Below are 20,910 nucleotides of genomic sequence, written 5' to 3'. Positions count from 1 at the left end.
GGTGACACCTCATACACCTCTTGTGAATTGTTATCGGGTGAACTGTTATTTTCAAAGTTGATTTTTTTGAAGATTTCCTCCAGGAAACCAGTTCAAGGAGTGGTGAACAACCTTGTGACCATTCATACATCCATCTCTGTACACACTCTTCCCACTGTTGGAATCTTTGTCAGAGATGTTTTTGTGCCAAGTACTAATACTACACTACACAAGAAATCAAACTGTCTGCTAAATGTTGATGTATGTGCTAGAATTTTCAGTTTGCCTGTTTAATAGAAATTCACATAAATACATTGATAACAAAAAAAGTACACTTATCAACGGTGTGGCCATCACCTATTTCTTTTCCATTGTGTTTGTTTATATATTTAAATTTCTGACACTATGCTTGATACATTACATAAAGTGTTATTACCTTCCCCCACAGTAAGAGAGGTAGACTCCTTTCCAAAAACATGCACAACTTTCAGCTGTCCTTTTTCAACTATAACATACAGTGCATAGGGATCTAGTCCTTCTGGGCGATTCTTGACACTATGATATACCAGCAGCCCATGAGGTAATCTTGTACGAAACTGAAAGGAGATCTGACGGCAAAGCCTGAAACCAAGATGAGAAATAATGGACAATTAACAGTTTTTCTGTGACAACAAAAACTACTACTACCGCTACTACTACAACTACTACCACCACCACCACCACCACCACATCGTCACCACTACTACGGTGACTAGCTATTATGAACAGCACCAGTCATAGTAGTAGTACTAAAAGAATCAGGATCAGGTGTGTTAATAATGGTAAGTGACAGCAATTACTACTTTTGTAATAAGTGCTACTACAAGGGCATGCTAAAAAGCAATGTCCCAAAATTTACATGAAGATTCTTAAAGCTTTTTAAAACAAAACAAATTTTATTAACATTCTACATCTTTATTCTTCATGTCTACATACTTAATTCTTGACATAGTCACCCTGGTGAACACATTTCTCCCAACGAGAGACTAGTTCATTGATACCATCACTGTAGAACGTTTGACTTTGTTGATGGAGCCATAATCTCACCACTGCTTGCACTGCTTCATCACTATCAAAGTGAAGTCCTCAAAGGTGTTCTTTAAGTTTTGGAAATAGATGAAAATGTGAGGGGGCCAAGTCAGGACTATTTGGAGGATGATCTATGACAGTGAACCCAAGGCATCTGATTGTTGCAGATGTCTCAGCACTTTCATGTGTTCTGGCAGTGTCAAGCTGAAGTAGCAGATGCACCATGTGTGAACAAAATCTTCTGCAGTTAGAAATTCAATTACATCATGCTGTTTCTCATGCTTTGACATAGTTATGTTACATGTCACCATGTTACATGCTACTATTTGGAGCCCTCTAGTGGTAGATGGTTGCAACTTGTGTCAGTGAAGTTGACCAAGTAATGACTTGCATGACATATAATACTTCAAGCACTACTGAGAACAGAAAAAAAAATTGGAGGCATTACTTTTCCCCACAACTTCACAAAATACTAAATGTAATACATCAATTATTCATGTAAATAAAGAGGAAGGCAGTAATTATCTTGAATGAATTGCAGTTAATGTAGCTCATCTTAGCCTTATTTTGGTTTGTGGGGATGGACCACTGGAACAAGGACAATAAAAGCATAAAAGACGATCGATCTTTAGCACTGAGTCTCCACAGAAAATTACCTAGTGCATGCTGAGAACATCTTAAGTACATATTTCATGTAACCAGAAAACTAAGGTGGTTAGGTAATATTGCTACTATTCAGTATGGTAGTAAGAAGATGTGTACTTCAGAATGTCTTATTCTTGGCTTTACAATGCACCTGTAAGATAAGGTCTCTGACTTCAATATGTGAAGGTGAACATATTTTGAAAACTCATAATTCTCTAGTATGTATTAGTAACTAAATTATTTCATTGCTACAGCTGGACCAATAAAGAGTGGAAGGCCAGAGATTTTATTGGGAACAGCTATGTTTTTTTTTTTCCTTTGCTGATGCCTTGTATAGCAGTTTGATGTTATTTTTTTAATCTTTGGTCTGTTTTGTATATATATCACTGAATAAATAGTGTTGATAATCTGTGTTCCTGGAAATAATGTGTATGAAAATTTCATTCTTTCAAGCCAACTTTTTAAGCAGTGTAAGCAAACAGCTTTGGGCTGAAGCCCTACCACTCTCATTTATCTGAAGAACTGATCTCCAATAAAAGGTATTCAAAATGATAGTCCTGAAGAATTAGGGTGTGGTCACCAAATAAATATGCATCAGTTATGAATCTTTGGGTGTTGAATATTTCTACAGGTACTGTAAGAAAAATGAATCAAGTTAGAAAACAAATCGAAGAAAATTACCTTTGTTGGCTATTGCTATGATTCTAAAGCAGACAATTCAAATTCGCAACAGACAATTGTGAAGGTTATTGATGTGCAATCCATAAAAAATTCAAAATGCAACTGGAAAAAGCACCATGGACAGTAATCTGATGGCCAATACCAATACAGGCAGCTCTCAACTGGTGGCAGCTGATGTCCACAGAAATGCACTTTATCTCAAACTGGCACAAAGTGACACTTAGCAGACAGTGAATGCAACATAGATAATACCATCGATCACTCAGACACAGAACTTGTGCAGTCAGAAATCAGAAAATCATCACATTAAAGAAAATCGAATCCCAACTGTTTTAATGATGATTTTACTTATTTTGCAAGTGTTTTTGAGCCACATTTGTATAAAGAAGCAATGTGTCATCATGATTGCAAAAATGAAAGGAAGCCTTAAATGGTGAACATAAGTCATTACTTGAAAATGAGACTTGGACTTTAATGTACCATCAGGCAGAAAAGCAAAAAATTCAAATTGAGTATTCAAAGACAAAGAAATGTCAGATGGCGAAATTTAACATTATAAGGCTCATTTTGTTGCAAAATGTTATTCCCAGATAATAAGAGTTGCCTTTGATAAAACATTCTTGCCTGTTGTTTATCACTGTTTGCTTCACACACCATTAGCTCTCACAGCTGGATTTGATTCGACAATGGACACATGGATGTTCAAACTGCAATCCCAATGATTTTAACAATGACTTTCCTTGTTTTAGTAGTATTTCTGGACCAAATTCATATAAAGAAGCAATGAATTTCGATGATTGCAAAACATGGAAGGGAGCATTAAATGATGAATACAAATCATAGTTGAAAATGAGACTGACTGATTTACCAACAGGCACAAAGGCATTCAATTCAAAATGGTTATTCAAACTCAAAGAAATGTAAGATGGTGAAACTGAACTTAATAAGGCTCATTTTGTTGCAAAATGCTATTTGCTAGATAGCACGTTTTTGTCCATTGTTAGTCATCATTTCATATGCTGTTAGCCTTAAAAAGCTAATTTTTGGTCTAAAACATGTGTCACATGCTTAGTATGAGATGTTGGATGTAACATTACATAAAATGAACCCAAAGAAGTCAGATTACAATCCCTGAATTTACTACAGAGCTGAGAAGCTCTGGCCATTTATGTAGATGACTTGATAATCTCCTCTTATAGAAATAAGCAGGTGGAAGAAAGAACTAATGAATCAATTTAAGATGAGAGTTCTTCTTGAACTCAGCTGGTGTCTTGGCATCAGAATCAAAATGAAACATTGGGCGATTAGCATCAATCAAAGCAAAAATGTGCATGAAACATACTCATGGTACTTGGATCGGAAGATTGCAAACCAGTTGCTTATCCAGTCAAATCTGACTTAACGTTACAAAACTGCAAAGAAAAATTGTTCACTAAGGAAGAACTTGTATTACATCTTATTCCTTACCAGACGTCATTGAGTCACTCCTATATTGCCCTCAAAGAAAAAGACTAGGCGTTGAATATGCTGGGAGAGTTGACAGTACATTCAAATCCAGTTATTGAAAAAATCCACTGGGAAGCAGTCAAGCAAATTACAAGATACATCAAAGGCACAATCAATGTAGGAATAATTTTCTGAAAAAGTGAGGCAATCAAAACTGAAGGCTTGTGTGCTGCTAATTATGCATTGGAGCTCTATCAATGAGTGACTATATTTTTAACTTAGCTGAAGTAGCAGTTTCATGAAATTCGAAACAGCAACAAATGGTTGCTATATCAACTACAGAAGTCAAATACATGTCCTTATCAGCAGAACAGAAAGAAGCAATATATCATCACAGTCTGCGTAATTGTTTATTAAACACAGTGAAGTGTGTTCTGTGATAACAGTGGTGCCATTGCACTGTCCACAACAGTGTGCACCACACTAACAAAACACACAACATAATTATATATATATATATATATATATATATATATATATATATATATATATATATATATATATATATATATATATATATATATATATATATATATATATAATAGAAGGAAACATTCCACGTAGGAAAAATATACCTAAAAACAAAGATGATGTGACTTACCAAATGAAAGTGCTGGCAGGTCGACAGACACACAAACGAACACAAACATACACACAAAGTTCAAGCTTTCGCAACAAACTGTTGCCTCATCAGGAAAGAGGGAAGGAGAGGGAAAGACGAAAGGATGTGGGTTTTAAGGGAGAGGGTAAGGAGTCATTCCAGTCCCGGGAGCGGAAGGACTTACCTTAGGGGGAAAAAGGGACGGGTATACACTCGCACACACACACATATCCATCCACACATATACAGACACAAGCAAACATATTTAAAGACAAAGAGTTTGGGCAGAGATGTCAGTCAAGGCAGAAGTGCAGAAGAGGAGGTGGGTCCCGCTGTGACGGAGGACGGAACTGTTCCAGGCCTGGAACAGTTCCGTCCTCCAGTTCCGTCCTCCGTCACAGCGGGACCCACCTCCTCTTCCTCAAAATCACCGTCTCCTAACCTTCCAGGAATTTCTGACTTCCAGCCTTGCCTCTCAATCCTTCTTAAACAACCTTAATCCTACTCCCAACATCACCACTGCTGAAGCCCAGGCTATCCGTGATCTGAAGGCTGACCAATCCATCGTCATTCTTCCAGCGGACAAGGGTTCCACGACTGTGGTACTTGATCGTCGGGAGTATGTGGCTGAGGGACTGCGTCAGCTTTCAGACAACACTACTTACAAGGTTTGCCAAGGTAATCCCATTCCTGATGTCCAGGCGGAGCTTCAAGGAATCCTCAGAACCTTAGGCCCCCTACAAAACCTTTCACCTGACTCCATCAACCTCCTGACTCCACCAACACCCCGCACCCCTACCTTCTACCTTCTTCCTAAAATTCACAAACCCAATCATCCCGGCCGTCCCATTGTAGCTGGTTACCAAGCCCCCACAGAACGCATCTCTGCCTACGTAGATCAACACCTTCAACCCATTACATGCAGTCTCCCATCCTTCATCAAAGACACCAACCACTTTCTCGAATGCCTGGAATCCCTATCCAGTCTGTTACCCCCGGAAACCATCCTTGTAATCATTGATGCCACTTCCTTGTACACAAAAGTTCCGCATGCCCAGGGCCTCGCTGCGATGGAGCGCTTCCTTTCACGCCGATCACCTGCCAACCTACCTAAAACCTCTTTCCTCATTACCTTATCCAGCTTCATCCCGACCCACAACTTCTTCACTTTCGAAGGCCAGACATACCAACAATTAAAGGGAACAGCCATGGGTACCAGGATGGCCCCCTCATACGCCAATCTATTCATGGGTCGCTTAGAGGAAGCCTTCTTGGTTACCCAGGCCTGCCAACCCAAAGTTTGGTACAGATTTATTGATGCAATTTCATGATCTGGACTCACAGTGAAGAAGAACTCCAGAATTTCCTCTCCAACCTCAACTCCTTTGGTTCCATCAGATTCACCTGGTCCTACTCTAAATCCCATGCCACCTTCCTTGACGTTGACCTCCACCTGTCCAATGGCCAGCTTCACACGTCCGTCCACATCAAACCCACCAACAAGCAACAGTACCTCCATTATGACAGCTGCCACCCATTCCACATCAAATGGTCCCTTCCCTACGGCCTAGGTCTTCGTGGCAAATGAATCTGCTCCAGTCCGGAATCCTTGAACCATTACACCAACAACCTGAAAACAGCTTTTGCATCCCATAACTACCCTCCCAACCTGGTACAGAAGCAAATAACCAGAGCCAATTCCTCATCTCCTCAAACCCGGAACCTTCCACAGAAGAACCCCAAAAGTGCCCCACTTGTGACAGGATACTTTTCGGGACTGGATCAGATTCTGAATGTGGCTCTCCAACAGGGATACGACTTCCTCAAATCCTGCCCTGAAATGAGATCCATCCATCATGAAATCCTCCCCACTCCACCTAGAGTGTCTTTCCGCCATCCACCTAACCTCCGTAACCTCTTAGTTCATCCCTATGAAATCCCCAAACCATTTTCCCTACCCTCTGGCTCCTACCCTTGTAACTGCCCCCGGTGTAAAACATGTCCCATGCACCCTCCCACCACCACCTACTCCAGTCCTGTAACCCAGAAGGTGTACACGATTAAAGGCAGAGCCATGTGTGAAAGCACCCACATGATTTACCAACTGACCTGCCTACACTGTGAAGCGTTCTATGTGGGAATGACCAGCAACAAACTGTCCATTCGCATGAATGGACACAGGCAGACAGTGTTTGTTAGTAATGAGGATCACCCTGTGGCTAAACATGCCTTGGTGCACAGCCAGCACATCTTGACACAGTGTTACACCATCCAGGTTATCTGGATACTTCCCACTAACACCAACCTGTCAGAACTCTGGAGATGGGAACTTGCCCTTCAGCATATCATCTCTTCTTGCTATCCGCCAGGCCTCAATATCCGCTAATTTCTAATTTCAATTTGCCGCCGCTCATACCTCACCTGTCTTTCAACATCATCTTTGCCTCTGTACTTCCGCCTCGACTGACATCTCTGCCCAAACTCTTTGCCTTTACAAATGTCTGCTTGTGTCTGTGTATATGCGGATGGATATGTGTGTGTGTGCGAGTGTATACCTGTCCTTTTTTCCCCCTAAGGTAAGTCTTTCCGCTCCCGTGATTGGAATGACTCCTTACCCTCTCCCTTAAAACCCAAATCCTTTTGTCTTTCCCTCTCCTTCCCTCTTTCCTGATGAGGCAACCGTTGGTTGCGAAAGCTTGAATTTTGTGTGTATGTTTGTGTTTGTTTGTGTGTCTATAGACCTGCCAGCGCTTTTGTTTGGTAAGTCTCATCATCTTTCTTTTTAGATATATTTTTCCCACGTGGAATGTTTCCCTCTATTATATATATATATATATATATATAAAACAAAGATGATGAGACTTACCAAACAAAAGCACTGGCAGGTCGATAGACACACAAACAAACACAAACATACACACAAAATTCAAGCTTTTGCAGCAAACGGTTGCTTCATCAGGAAAGAGGGAAGGAGAGGGAAAGACGAAAGGATGTGGGTTTTAAGGGAGAGGGTAAGGAGTCATTCCAATCCCGGGAGCGGAAAGACTTACCTTAGGGGGAAAAAAGGACAGGTATACACTCGCACACACACACATATCCATCCGCACATACACAGACACAAGCAGACATTTGTAATACCTGTCATATATATATATATATATATATATATATATATATATATATATATATACTCCTGGAAATGGAAAAAAGAACACATTGACACCGGTGTGTCAGACCCACCATACTTGCTCCGGACACTGCGAGAGGGCTGTACAAGCAATGATACACGCACGGCACAGCGGACACACCAGGAACCGCGGTGTTGGCCGTCGAATGGCGCTAGCTGCGCAGCATTTGTGCACCGCCGCCGTCAGTGTCAGCCAGTTTGCCGTGGCATACGGAGCTCCATCGCAGTCTTTAACACTGGTAGCATGCCGCGACAGCGTGGACGTGAACCGTATGTGCAGTTGACGGACTTTGAGCGAGGGCGTATAGTGGGCATGCGGGAGGCCGGGTGGACGTACCGCCGAATTGCTCAACACGTGGGGCGTGAGGTCTCCACAGTAGATCGATGTTGTCGCCAGTGGTCGGCGGAAGGTGCACGTGCCCGTCGACCTGGGACCGGACCGCAGCGATGCACGGATGCACGCCAAGACCGTAGGATCCTACGCAGTGCCGTAGGGGACCGCACAGCCACTTCCCAGCAAATTAGGGACACTGTTGCTCCTGGGGTATCAGCGAGGACCATTCGCAACCGTCTCCATGAAGCTGGGCTACGGTCCCGCACACCGTTAGGCCGTCTTCCGCTCACGCCCCAACATCGTGCAGCCCGCCTCCAGTGGTGTCGCGACAGGCGTGAATGGAGGGACGAATGGAGACGTGTCGTCTTCAGCGATGAGAGTCGCTTCTGCCTTGGTGCCAATGATGGTCGTATGCGTGTTTGGCGCCGTGCAGGTGAGCGCCACAATCAGGACTGCATACGACCGAGGCACAAAGGGCCAACACCCGGCATCATGGTGTGGGGAGCGATCTCCTACACTGGCCGTACACCACTGGTGATCGTCGAGGGGACACTGAATAGTGCACGGTACATCCAAACCGTCATCGAACCCATCGTTCTACCATTCCTAGACCGGCAAGGGAACTTGCTGTTCCAACAGGACAATGCACGTCCGCATGTATCCCGTGCCACCCAACGTGCTCTAGAAGGTGTAAGTCAACTACCCTGGCCAGCAAGATCTCCGGATCTGTCCCCCATTGAGCATGTTTGGGACTGGATGAAGTGTCGTCTCACGCGGTCTGCACGTCCAGCACGAACGCTGGTCCGAGGCGCCAGGTGGAAATGGCATGGCAAGCCGTTCCACAGGACTACATCCAGCATCTCTACGATCGTCTCCATGGGAGAATAGCAGCCTGCATTGCTGCGAAAGGTGGATATACACTGTACTAGTGCCGACATTGTGCATGCTCTGTTGCCTGTGTCTATGTGCCTGTGGTTCTGTCAGTGTGATCATGTGATGTATCTGACCCCAGGAATGTGTCAATAAAGTTTCCCCTTCCTGGGACAATGAATTCACGGTGTTCTTATTTCAATTTCCAGGAGTGTATATGTAATAGAGGGAAACATTCCACGTGGGAAAAATATATCTAAAAAGAAAGATGATGAGACTTACCAAACAAAAGCGCTGGCAGGTCGATAGACACACAAACAAACACAAACATACACACAAAATTCTAGCTTTCACAACCAACGGTTGCCTCATCAGGAAAGAGGGAAGGAGAGGGAAAGACAAAAGGATTTGGGTTTTAAGGGAGAGGGTAAGGAGTCATTCCAATCCCGGGAGCGGAAAGACTTACCTTAGGGGGAAAAAAGGACAGGTATACACTCGCACACACACACATATCCATCCGCATATACACAGACACAAGCAGACATTCCTCAGTCCTTGGCAGAGTTGCCCTCTGCACTTTGGGGAAAGAGAAATGAATCTGAGTTTCCTAGATTTCAGTATCTGTTTGAATCTGCTGACTGTAACATTTATATTCTTACCATATGAGAGAATGGATTGTGAATGAATCCACAGATGTTATTTTCGTGTACATTATTACATTTGGCTAATTATCGTTTGTTCACATACCGCATCAAAAGTGAGAAAAAAGCCAAAATGGGGGAGAAGCATTCATCCAAATCGAAAACGTGCAATTGCAGAATAAAAGGGACTGTCGTAAGGTTCTCACTATTTGCAACTAATGAGAATATTTTCAAGTATTCCTTCGGTGTTCATTGCTTAATTATCAACACCATCTCTTTGCAAATTGCCACTAGAAACAAAATCTTACATATGCACTGCGGGGAAAGTGCTAAAAAAGGGACACAGATCACTCATGCCTTAGCGAATATTATCATTTTATTCGTAAGTATAGTTGTTTCTTCTGTAGTTTATTCGCTACATGGAAGAGGTTTCAAGGTCTCTTTTTGAATTGTTACATCAAACTGCGTGCCATTGTTTACATCTTCGACTTAAGTAAAACATACTAGATAGGCCGACGTAATCAGCCCCTAAACCAGTCGGAAAAAAAAAGATCGGTCATGCACCAGGGGGGGGGGGGGCAATTGCCCTCATTGCCCCCCCCCCCCCCCCCCTTGGATCCGCCCCTGTTACCAAAGGCTAGCCAGTGGTGCTGCCAAGCCAAGGGATTTTCAGAGTTCATGAATAAACATCTTGGATGACATAATGACTTAGTTTTCTGAGTATTGAACTCTGATGATGAGTTGATCTACAAGCAGAGCATGGGTCCAATCCCTGTCAAGTCACAGAGACTTAGGTTGCTCGTATTGTCACTAGCTCAAATTAAGGTGAATGTTAGGACGCTTGTTTCAAATAGAGCACTACATATCTCCTGTCTCATCATTATCCAATCCAAGCTTGTGTCACATCTCTAATGACCCCAGCTTTGGTAGGTCACTACATCCCTCTCCTTCTCTTAATGGTGGCACAGCTTATAACTCATTAATATCATGTTCCATTTTCATCTACTGGTGAGAACTATACAAAATCTTAAACTGCATGAGTAAAATAAAGAGAATAGCTTTCATTACTTACCTTAGTTGAAAATTTGGTATGTGATTTCCATCAAGTTGTATGTATGTGTTCCTTTTGGCAAACATGAAGACTTTATGGTGACCTGTTTCTTCAAAAGTAAGTTCTGGTCCTCTCTGATTGATTGGTACTGGAGGTAATGTTGTTTTTGGGATCATGTAAGGTGACACTGTTGTTGAAGTAGTCATGCTGTGAGTGACAAGAGGCTTTTCATCTTTTGTCTTTTGTTCTGGTAGCATGTACTCTGGGGGCTCAACTGAAGAGGACAATGAAATTAATAATTGTTCCACAGTTTCATTAACATTTATTTTTGAATAATTAATGCATTTTATTAAGAAAAATAATTTCCAAATTTATATGTTAGAACACTTTCCAGCACAATTAAAAGATATGATTATAAGTGAAAGGAAATTGACATGCGTAATGTAACATAAGAATGAGTAAGATTTACTTTACTGAATTTGATTATACCATAGAAGCACAAATCAAAAGTATGGTAAATGAAACACTGTATCATTGGGAAAACAGAATGTCAGAATGAAAAATAAGGACTGAGCACAGCATATTTTTAATGATACAAAATACTTCATGATTAACAGAGAAAGTGGAAAAGTATTGCAGAAATCAACACATCTTTCGCTATTGTTCGTATCACTTCATCCATGTTACTTGTCTCTCCTTAAGCAAACACCTATTGCTTCATCTACTTATGTTGCTATCTAATACCAATTATAACTCCAAAACCTAATTTACAAACTATCAGCAAGCAAAATTTAATTTGTCTACACTGTACATTCATTCATTCATTCACACACTGTGTTCTGTAAATCCAGTCATGAAGAGGGCCCTTATGGATGTGGAACAAGCAAGTTACATGTTAATATGCAGTTACAGCAACGGCAAGCTGCTTCTGTAAACAATACACAGGAATTTCTGCAGATTTCTACTCAAATAATTTGACATTTATATAATATAAAACTAAATACAAAGGAATTTGTTAACTCCAAACCATGGAAAACCCAGGATGGAATAATGATATTATTATGAAAAGGACATATTACTATTCACATATAGTGGAGATGTTGAGTCGCAGGCACCAAAAAGCCTTCTTTTACAGTAGACAGAACACACACATACAGATTTGTGTAAGCACACACACACACACACACACACACACACACACACACACACACACACACACACAAGCACTGCCTCTGGCCACCGAGGCTGGACTGCGATCAGTTGTTCATGATGGGGAAGCAGTATATGGTAAGGAGGAGGCTGGGGCGGAGAGGGGGAGGGGTAGCAGGGTACGGACGGGGAACAGTAAAGTGCTGTTTGTGGGAGCATACAAGGATGTGGTGGGGACAGGGTAGGGCAGCAAGGTGCAGTTGTGAGGTTAGACCTGTGGCAGGGAGTGTGGGGTTGGAAAAGGAGGAAAGTAAAGAGACTGGATGCTGTGATGGAATAGAAGTCTGTATGTGCTGGAATGGGAGCAAGAAAGGGGATAGGTGGGGTGAAGTACAGGGCTAATCAAGATTGAGGTCAGGGAGTTACAGGAATGTAGGATATATTGCAGGGAGAGTTCCCACCTGCGCAATTCACAAAAGCTGGTGTGGCTAGGAATGATTCAAATGGCTTAGGCTGTGAAGAACTCATTGAAGTGAAGAACATTTTGTTGGGCAGCATGCTCAGCAACTGGGTGATCCGGCTGTCTCTTGACCACAGTTTGTCGGTGGTCATTCATGTGGACAGAGGTTTCACAAGTAGGCCTGCCTTTGACGGGATAGGTCATGCCTGTAACTGGACTGGACAAGGTGGTGACGGATGGATGGATATATGGTACAGGTCTTGCATCTAGATCTATTACAGGGATATGAGCCATGAGGCAAGGAGTTTGGAGGAGGGATGGATGGGGATACTGTGTAGGTTCAGTGGACAGCAGAATACCACTGTGGGAAGGATAGTGAGTAGGACATTCCTCATTTCAGGGCATGACGATAGGTAATCAAAACCCTTGCAGAGAATGTGATCCAGCTGTTCATATCCTGGGTAGTACTGAGTCACAAGAGAAATGCCACTTTGTGGCCAGAGGGTGGGGCTTTGTGAGGTGGTGGGTGACTGTAGTGATAAGGCATGGGAGATCTGTTTCTGTACAAGATTGTGAGGGTAATTTTGGTCTGTTAAGGCCTCAGTGAGACACTTGGTATATTTGGAGAGGGACTGCCTCTCAAGACAGAGGTGACAGCAATGAGTGGCTGTATGTAAGGGACTTCTTGATGTGGAGTGAGTGCAGCTGTTGAAGTGGAGGTATTGCTGGTGGTTAGTAGGACTGATATGGATGAAGGCACTGATGTAGCCATATTTGAGGTGGAGGTCAACATCAAGGAAGGTGGCTTGTTGGTTGAGGAGGACCAGGTGACATAAATGGGGCAAAAGGCACTGAGGTTCTGGAGTACTGCAGATAGAGTCTTCTCACCTTTGATCCAGATCACAAAGATGTCATCATTGAATCTGAACCAGGTGAGGCGTTTGGGATTCTGGGTGGTTAGGAAAGACTCCTCTAGGTGGCCCATGAATAGTTTGTCATAGAATGGTGCGTTGCTGGTGCCCATGGTCATAGCATGGATTTGTCTGTGGGTTTTGCCCTCAAAGTTGAAGTAATTGTGGCTGAGGATGTAATTGGTCATCGTGACCAGGAAGGGGGTTGTAGGTACGAAATCTGTCAAGCATTTGGAAGAGCAGTGTTCAATAACAGTGAGGCCATGGGCTTTAGGGATGTTAGTGTTAAGGAAGGTGATAAGCAGTGCACAATGTGGTGAAGGAACATGAACTGTGAAGAGTCAGTGGAGGAAAATAGTTGGTGTCTTTTATGACGGAAGGTAGGTTGAAGGTAATAGGTTGAAGGTGTTGGTCTAGGAGAGCAGACATTCTTTATGTGGGCACAGTAACCAGCAACAACAGCGTTTCCTAGGTGGTTAGGTTTATGGACTTTAGGAAGCATGGAGTAGGTAAGAGCGAGAGAGAGAGAAACTCAAGTAAGAGGCTATGGGATGGGCCAAAGGATGTGAGGAAAGACTATGGGAATGGGGTCACTGTGGCAGGGTTTGTAGGTGGGGAAATCTGGCAGCTGGTGGAGTCCTTCCACCAGGTAATCCCTGGAGTTCAAAGCTACAGTGGTGATGCCTTTGTCTGCAGACAGGATTGTAAAGTCAGGAGCAGTTTTTGAGTGGTGAATTGCAGTTCTTTCTGCAAATACAAGGTTAGCTTGCATGTTGAAGGGTTTGGGGAATCTCTAGTTAAGAAGTTATGGAATGTTAACAGGGCGTGATTTGGAGGCAGTGGGGGTGGATCACCATTGAATGGAGGAGTGAAATGAGTCAGGCAGGGTTCAACATTTGTTTTGGGTTATGTCTGATTGGTAGCGTTGGTGGCAAAAAAGTGTTTCCACTGTAGAGATGGGGAGAAGGATAAAAGGTTTTTAACAAGTCCAGCATGATTGAATTTGGGAGTGAGGCAAAAGTTAGGGCCTTTGGAAAGGGCTGATACTTTTGTGGGACTAAGGATTTTGGAAGGTACATAACTGTGTTGTGGAGCTGTTTTTGTTCTGTATTCTTTATGATGTTGGAAGGAAGTTTCTGAGGATGTGTTAAATGTAATAGATCTGTGAGGCATGGTTTGTCAGTTATGAGGGGATGTGGAGGAGATTTGAAGGTGTTGTAGCAGAGGTGGATAGTGGTAGTCCATGGTGGGAGTAGAGGTGAACAGGTTCGAGAGGCTTCTGAGGTGGCATTGTGCATGCTGCTCTAGTTCCTAGAGGGCAAGAGTTTCAATGTGAAAGATGGGATACAGGAATTTGGGATTGCAGAGCAGCAGAATTTTATGGATGGAGAGATAGTATTGCATGGAGGTTTGGGCCAGATGTACATGGTTCTGCAAGACTAGGTTGGTGAGGGCTAAGGACTGGCAGAATCTGAATAGATGGAGATCATTGTGGAAGTAGGTGTTGCAGCTGAAGATGGGTAATTTGATGGTAAGACCATCTGGGGGGCTTCCATGAGCCAGTCAACAATGCAGGAATGGTATGTGGGACTGGGTTCTAGCTTAACTTCCTATACTGATTTGTTATTAATGACTAGTTTGGCCCTGACTAGTTCCCATTCACTAAATGCTGTCATTTTTGTTTTTAATGTGGAGATACTTATACTATATACATTTGCTATTTTTACAAGCAGATACGGATCACGTTGCAGGCAGAATGCAAGAACATATCATATATTATGGTTCCTACCATCTTAACAAGTCACTCATTTATAACAAAATTACCAAGAGTACATTAATACTCTGCAAATATAAATTGGAACTGATTGTAACTCATTATGCATAGGTGGTGTTTAGCGGCAGACATGCACATTTAAAAGTGAATTGTGCTTTTAGGTGTTGTTGTTGGTCACTCTGTGCTTCCTCTATGTGATGAGAAGCAATCATCATAATTTATGCTGTTTCTCCACTGTTTGAATATTCCAAGAATGTATGGTAGAAGCTTTCCATACATTACAAATTGTCATCCTTTCATGAAAATTTTCACTTTCAGAAGTGAGACAAAGTCACTTGGAATGTGATCAGGGTCATGAAGCCTACTGCCATAAATTAGTATGTAAGCTTTTGACTAATTGGCTAAAGGTGTGTTATGATACTAGAAGTAACAGTCCTGTTTCAGTACTGAATACACTAGTTTAAAAAACTTTTCAATTTGTGGCACGTATTCCTCCGATTCTCTGCTGAAGAATGTGACAATTAGGAAGGAAAATGCTTCACCATTTTAATTTGGTTCTTCAGAAATGTGTGAACTGCACAGTCTCAGGGGTTTCTACTGTATATCGGATGGTATGTCACCCTACAGTCTCCCTTCATAAATTTCCATGATGTAGCAGCAGTATCTTCAGGGCCAAAGAATGAGATCTACTTAGAAGCATACTTGTTCACAGATCATTTTAAAATCATATCAGACACACAATAAAACATACTGCCAACAAAAGTTAACATAATAAAAAGTTAACAAAGTCATAGACACAGGTACATAGTTACTGACGAGATCTAGTTCCACAAGGATTTATACAATGTATACAATTCTCTTTTATGTACACATATATTGCTAACAAGTTAGTTGATAATGCTAATACACAATTCATTCACATCTTAATACAGGGCATCAGGGACATGTTCCTTTCTTTCCATTCCATTCCCATTTGCCTATCTGAAAAACTAAGTTAGTATCCATCCATAGTAATGAAGATAACAACACACTGCATGCAAACAGGAAGTGCACCAGTTTAGCATTATAAACAAACTAGAGACCCACTGTAATAACATGATAAATGAAATTGTTCAGCACTTTAATGAAAGCCACTTAAATGTAAGCAGTAGTAAAATATATCTTATTGTAGTTTAACAACAGTAATTTTAATGATGAAATTAAACTACACGTAGGCAATGAATTAGTAAAAAAAAGAGTACAGTGTAACATTCCTCAGAGTAACAATTCAAAGAGCAATCTAAAATGAGACACACATGTTGACACTCTAGCTTGTAAGTTGTCTAAGAATATATTTGCAATTAATATGATTAGTAAGTTCTGCAAAGACACTGTTGTCCTAAGGACTGCATACCATGCTCTATTTTCCTCTCACCTGAATTACAGAATAGAAATTTGGGGAGCAACAACCAAAGCAAATCTAAATAAGCTATTGCTACTTCAGAAAAGGACTATAAGAATCATCTATGGAGCAAAATATAAGGAATCATGCTGAGACTTGTTTCCAAAAACTGGTGTACTAACCATATTAAACATGTACATACTGAAAACAATATTACTTGTTAAAAGACTGCAGCCCAACATTTGTTCTGATTTTTATCAGAAAAATACCAGAAACAAAGAAAAATTTTACACCAGCAGCCACAGAACAGCACTCTATGAAAAGGGTCCACAAAAGTAGTTTTAAAGTTAAACAATGCACTGCCCAGTAATGTTATGCTATGAACCTACCCACAATGAAGCTTAAATTTCAGCTAAAGAAATTCCTGTTACAAAATCCATTTTACACATTAGAAGAATACCATACTTACATGTAGAATAAGAAGTGATTCGAAAAAATATGTAAATAGTGTTAAGCAAACCATTTTACTTGTAATTTAATCATTTTGTTAATCAATGATTCATTGAGAAGAATGTATTATTGTACTATTATCAAGAATTGTAATCTGTTTTATACATATGTTGAATAGAGTATTATTATTATTATTATTATTATTATATGTTACACACAATAAAGAAGAGAGAGAGAGAGAGAGAGAGAGAGAGAGAGAGAGAGAGGGAAAGAGAGAGAGAGAGAGAGAGCAAACAAGACAGAGAAAGTGCCCAAGGAAGATTCAATAAAATGAAAACAAATAATATCTGCAGTTTAGAAAAAAAGTAATGAATGGGTAAGCATGAAGCAAAATTGGAAGAAATAAATGGAGTGGGGGAAATAAACAGGGCAAAATCTGAATGATGGAAATAGCAACAAATGATTACTTACATCCCTCAACACAGGCAAGGCTGCACTCATTTTCTGAGTCAAATTTGTTGTCATTTCCTCTGCAGCCACCATAAATGAATGTTTCACATTTACCAGTTTTGTTACTGTAGAACCATTTGTGAACATAATCGGTACAGTCTCCTCGTTCTGGTGGCTGGTGACATCTGTCTGAACACAAACATGTATGTCAAATACCTCACCTTGCAAAGAAGACAGAAAGGATAACTTAAAAAAAGAGAGATAATTCAAATGTTGCCAGGTCACACACATCTTTTTGGATTCACTGTGAGAGTTCAAGCTTCTTTATTTTCCCTGTAATGACTAACAGCCTTAGAGTACATTCAACCAATCATTTGCAATGAGTGAAAACATGGTGTGTACATGCCAACTGCACCACCCATATTGCCATTTATATAACAGTCGCTGTATTTATCAATGATAATAATAAGTTTTTGAAAATATAATGTAGCTAGATGGTTAAAAAAATCAGCTCACCAAGCAGGAAAACACACATACAAAGTTACGGAAATCGGCATGCTTTCTGAGCCCGTGGCTTCTTCTTCTGGCAGATGGGTTGAATAGGAAGGAAGAGGGACGATGAAATGGGACTGATGACGTTTAGGAAATAAGGACAGCTTGGAAAAGTAGCCCAGAATCCTGGGTCAGGGAAGACTTACCAAACAGGTCGATTGTTTTCAATATTGTGTGAAGATTATGGGAGCATACTTAAAACACTAATGTTCCACACCAAGGTTAGATGGTTATCACAGTGTAAGACCTCAATAAGATTATTCAAACTAAGAGCTGAATTACAAGCTTTTATGACAAAAATTTCTTTTAAATTATAAGAACGTTCGAGGGATGATTGGCTCAAATGGCTCTGAGCACTATGGGACTTAACATCTATGGTCATCAGTCCCCTAGAACTTAGAACTACTTAAACCTAACTAACCTAAGGACAGCACACAACACCCAGTCATCACGAGGCAGAGAAAATCCCTGATCCCGCCGGGAATCGAACCCGGGAACCTGGGCGTAGGAAGCGAGGACGCTACCACATGACCACGAGCTGCGGACGTTCGAGGGATGAGACTTGGTTGTTCAGACTACCTTTTTAGGCCGATATATTTGGAAAAGTTAATGAATTAAATTTATCTTCACAAGAGAAACGGTAGCAAGAGAAACAGTAACTAATAACATGATAACCACTTTAAAAAGTTAGATTTTTGGATTGTGCTGGCAAGAGAGTAGTAGACGGATTTTTAAAACTGAATGTGTTCATTGGTCAGAGGGCAGAATTGCCAAATGAAATACTTGAAGAACTGGTCCAGGGTTTCCACAAAATGCGCACATCTTTTGGGACGTATTTTTCTGAAAAGGGAAATTCAAAACTGAAAATGAGTTCATGGGTTTAAAACTCTTTTGAACCGTATTTGCAGAAGCCTGAAAATATGTCAAACGAAACTTATAACTCCTTTTTACGCATGAAAACAAACGTCACTTGGTGATTCTTGGTGTAGAGTTAGTGATAAATATCAACAACTTGCCACAAGGGCGCTGACTTCCTTCTGCGGTTCCCAACAATATTCCGCGAAACGAAATTCTCAGTTACTACGACAAAATACTGCAACAGACTGGATGCTGAACCTGACATGCGTCTTCAGCTCCAGTCTGTCAAGTCTAACATTAAGAAGTTGATCACAAATAAGAAAGGCAGCTGTCTCCCTCTCATTAAATGGAAACAATTTTATCAATTTACAATGGAATCAAAAAAGTGTTATTTTGCGCATTGATTTACCGTGTGTCGTTTTGGATATTGTTGTAGAAGCCAGTAATGTATCGTGTATCTATTTGTATGGTTAACATTAAATGACGAAATGAACGTTTAAGGGCTCAGGTTTTGATTGTTTAAGGGCTCCGTAACATATTTAATATTTAAAACGGGTTCCGCAGTCAACTATCTATACAGATCATTACTACCGGTATAGTTATTCAACAAAAAACTACGCTCATGCAACTTTTGCTGTTTTATTTCGTCAAACGCACTAATTTTACAGCCGAAATAGATGCATAAGACACATACTTCTACGTGCACACCAAGCTGACAGTTATTGACTAACCGGTAGCTAAGATGTTAGGTTAACGGTACCAGTACTAAATATTTGCAACGAAATATGTTTCCCGTATGCGGTTAATTAAAAATCACTGAGATTAGATTAAGTTGTGGTCCAAGTAGTTCTATAAAGTGAACAAGCTTTGAAGTAAATGTAGTACAGTGTCGAAATTAGTTCTTTTTTTATCCTCTGTAAAATGCAGGCCCAATTTAGAAGATAAAAAAAGCCTAATTGCCTCACCGCACTATATTTACTACAAAGTTGTTTTTACAATACTACGGACTACAGAGGCGTAAGGTACCACAGCTTTGTTGTCCTTGGAACGAAGACTGTTATCACTTCTACTTTGATAGCAGCATAAAACAAGAGTTTTACGTTTCTTTCTTTTTATATGCTGTGTCACCTGTTGGAACTTGGAGCAGTCATGTGTGAGTTACGGATCCGGTACACTGACTTCCAGCACCTCCTCTTCACCGCTCGAGAAGTGACAATTTATTGTGTGTTAATAACACAGCTATCGTTTGGCAGAGTCTTATAGATACTGGACTGTATAAAATATTCTATACGAGCTTATCACTACACATTAATACAGTACATTAAAAAGATGAATCAGCTACAAACCTGGTATGACACTGGCTGTTGCAGCAGGCAAGTTGTACACCGCAAGAAGCAGAAGCGTACCTCCCACAGCTACCAAGCTCTTTCTCGATAGGTCATTTTCCCTGTAGAAAAACATTTACTTTTAACAGTGACATATCCAAAGTCGTTCAGTTAACATATGTCAGAGGATGACAGTATTAAGGAAGCAGGCATAATCAGATACCTACAGCATAATTCTCATGTCACCTTTTATAAATTTCTTTATTTGTCTAAACACGCTGGCAGTTAACTGAGCACGGCTGTTATAGTTAAAATCGTAATTGCTTTTACGCAATAAGCTGATAGAAACATTAATTGTATTTTGTACTATGACGAATTCACTCAATATAACTTCACAGTTTCCAGTACGAATGAGTTTTTGATTTAAACAAAAACATCTGGCTGAAACGCTTACTGTAAGATATAAATCGAATGGGTAATATATTTGTTTAAACGCTGACCTCAGATTCAGGAAGATGGAGATTCATGCACTGTCTGATCATTCTGACATAGGTTTTTCTTGGTTTTCCTTAATCATTTAAAGCAAATAGTGTTCCCGAGAAAACCACGGTCGGTACCTGTCCTATCCTCGTGAAACACATATGACAAATCTTATTACTGTACAAACGACCCATGGATCAAGAAATTATTGTACTATATTATAATAAGCATATCTCATTAAGAGCTTCGATTTATTACAATACACAGAAAATAAATGTTTATGTAGAGTAGCAACATAATGCCAAACTACTCAATTTACTAATAATATTAACTGTCCTTATGGTAAAGAATCAAACTTCTCTGTTGATTTGTAATATATACTCTGTGTACTGACAATGAGAACTCATTTAAGAAACTGGAACATTAGCGCTATGACATCAGTAAACGATCGTCCTGCAGACATGTGCACGTATGGTTCTCGTTGCTATCTCTCCGCTTCATAACATGGCAAAAAGTGCGCTTAAGAGGGTCGCTAAAACAGCTTGCGATTCAAATCG

At 40.8% G+C, this 20,910-nt stretch overlaps 1 protein-coding gene across 5 annotated transcripts in view; it reads right to left on the bottom strand.

Moving 5' to 3' along the window:
• The window catches only part of LOC126174781 (axotactin), a 567,513-nt gene that overhangs the window by 312,616 nt on the left and 233,987 nt on the right, over positions 1-20,910 (bottom strand). For all 5 annotated transcript variants that reach the window (XR_007535484.1, XR_007535485.1, XM_049921127.1 and 2 more), the window contains exons 3-6: positions 19,895-19,995; positions 17,160-17,327; positions 10,585-10,837; positions 416-600 (exon numbers count right to left, since the gene is read on the bottom strand). Coding sequence is in view for 3 of the 5 variants with exons in the window: in XM_049921127.1 (XP_049777084.1) it covers positions 416-600; positions 10,585-10,837; positions 17,160-17,327; positions 19,895-19,995 (707 nt within the window). In the remaining 2 variants the exon portion in view is untranslated. The remainder of the gene's footprint in view (positions 1-415; positions 601-10,584; positions 10,838-17,159; positions 17,328-19,894; positions 19,996-20,910) is intronic.

This window comes from Schistocerca cancellata, chromosome 3 (genome assembly GCF_023864275.1).
Source record: "Schistocerca cancellata isolate TAMUIC-IGC-003103 chromosome 3, iqSchCanc2.1, whole genome shotgun sequence".
Classification (NCBI taxonomy): Eukaryota; Metazoa; Arthropoda; class Insecta; order Orthoptera; family Acrididae; genus Schistocerca; species Schistocerca cancellata.
Note: the sequence above shows the minus strand (reverse complement) of the source record. Positions and strands in the feature narration are given on the sequence as shown.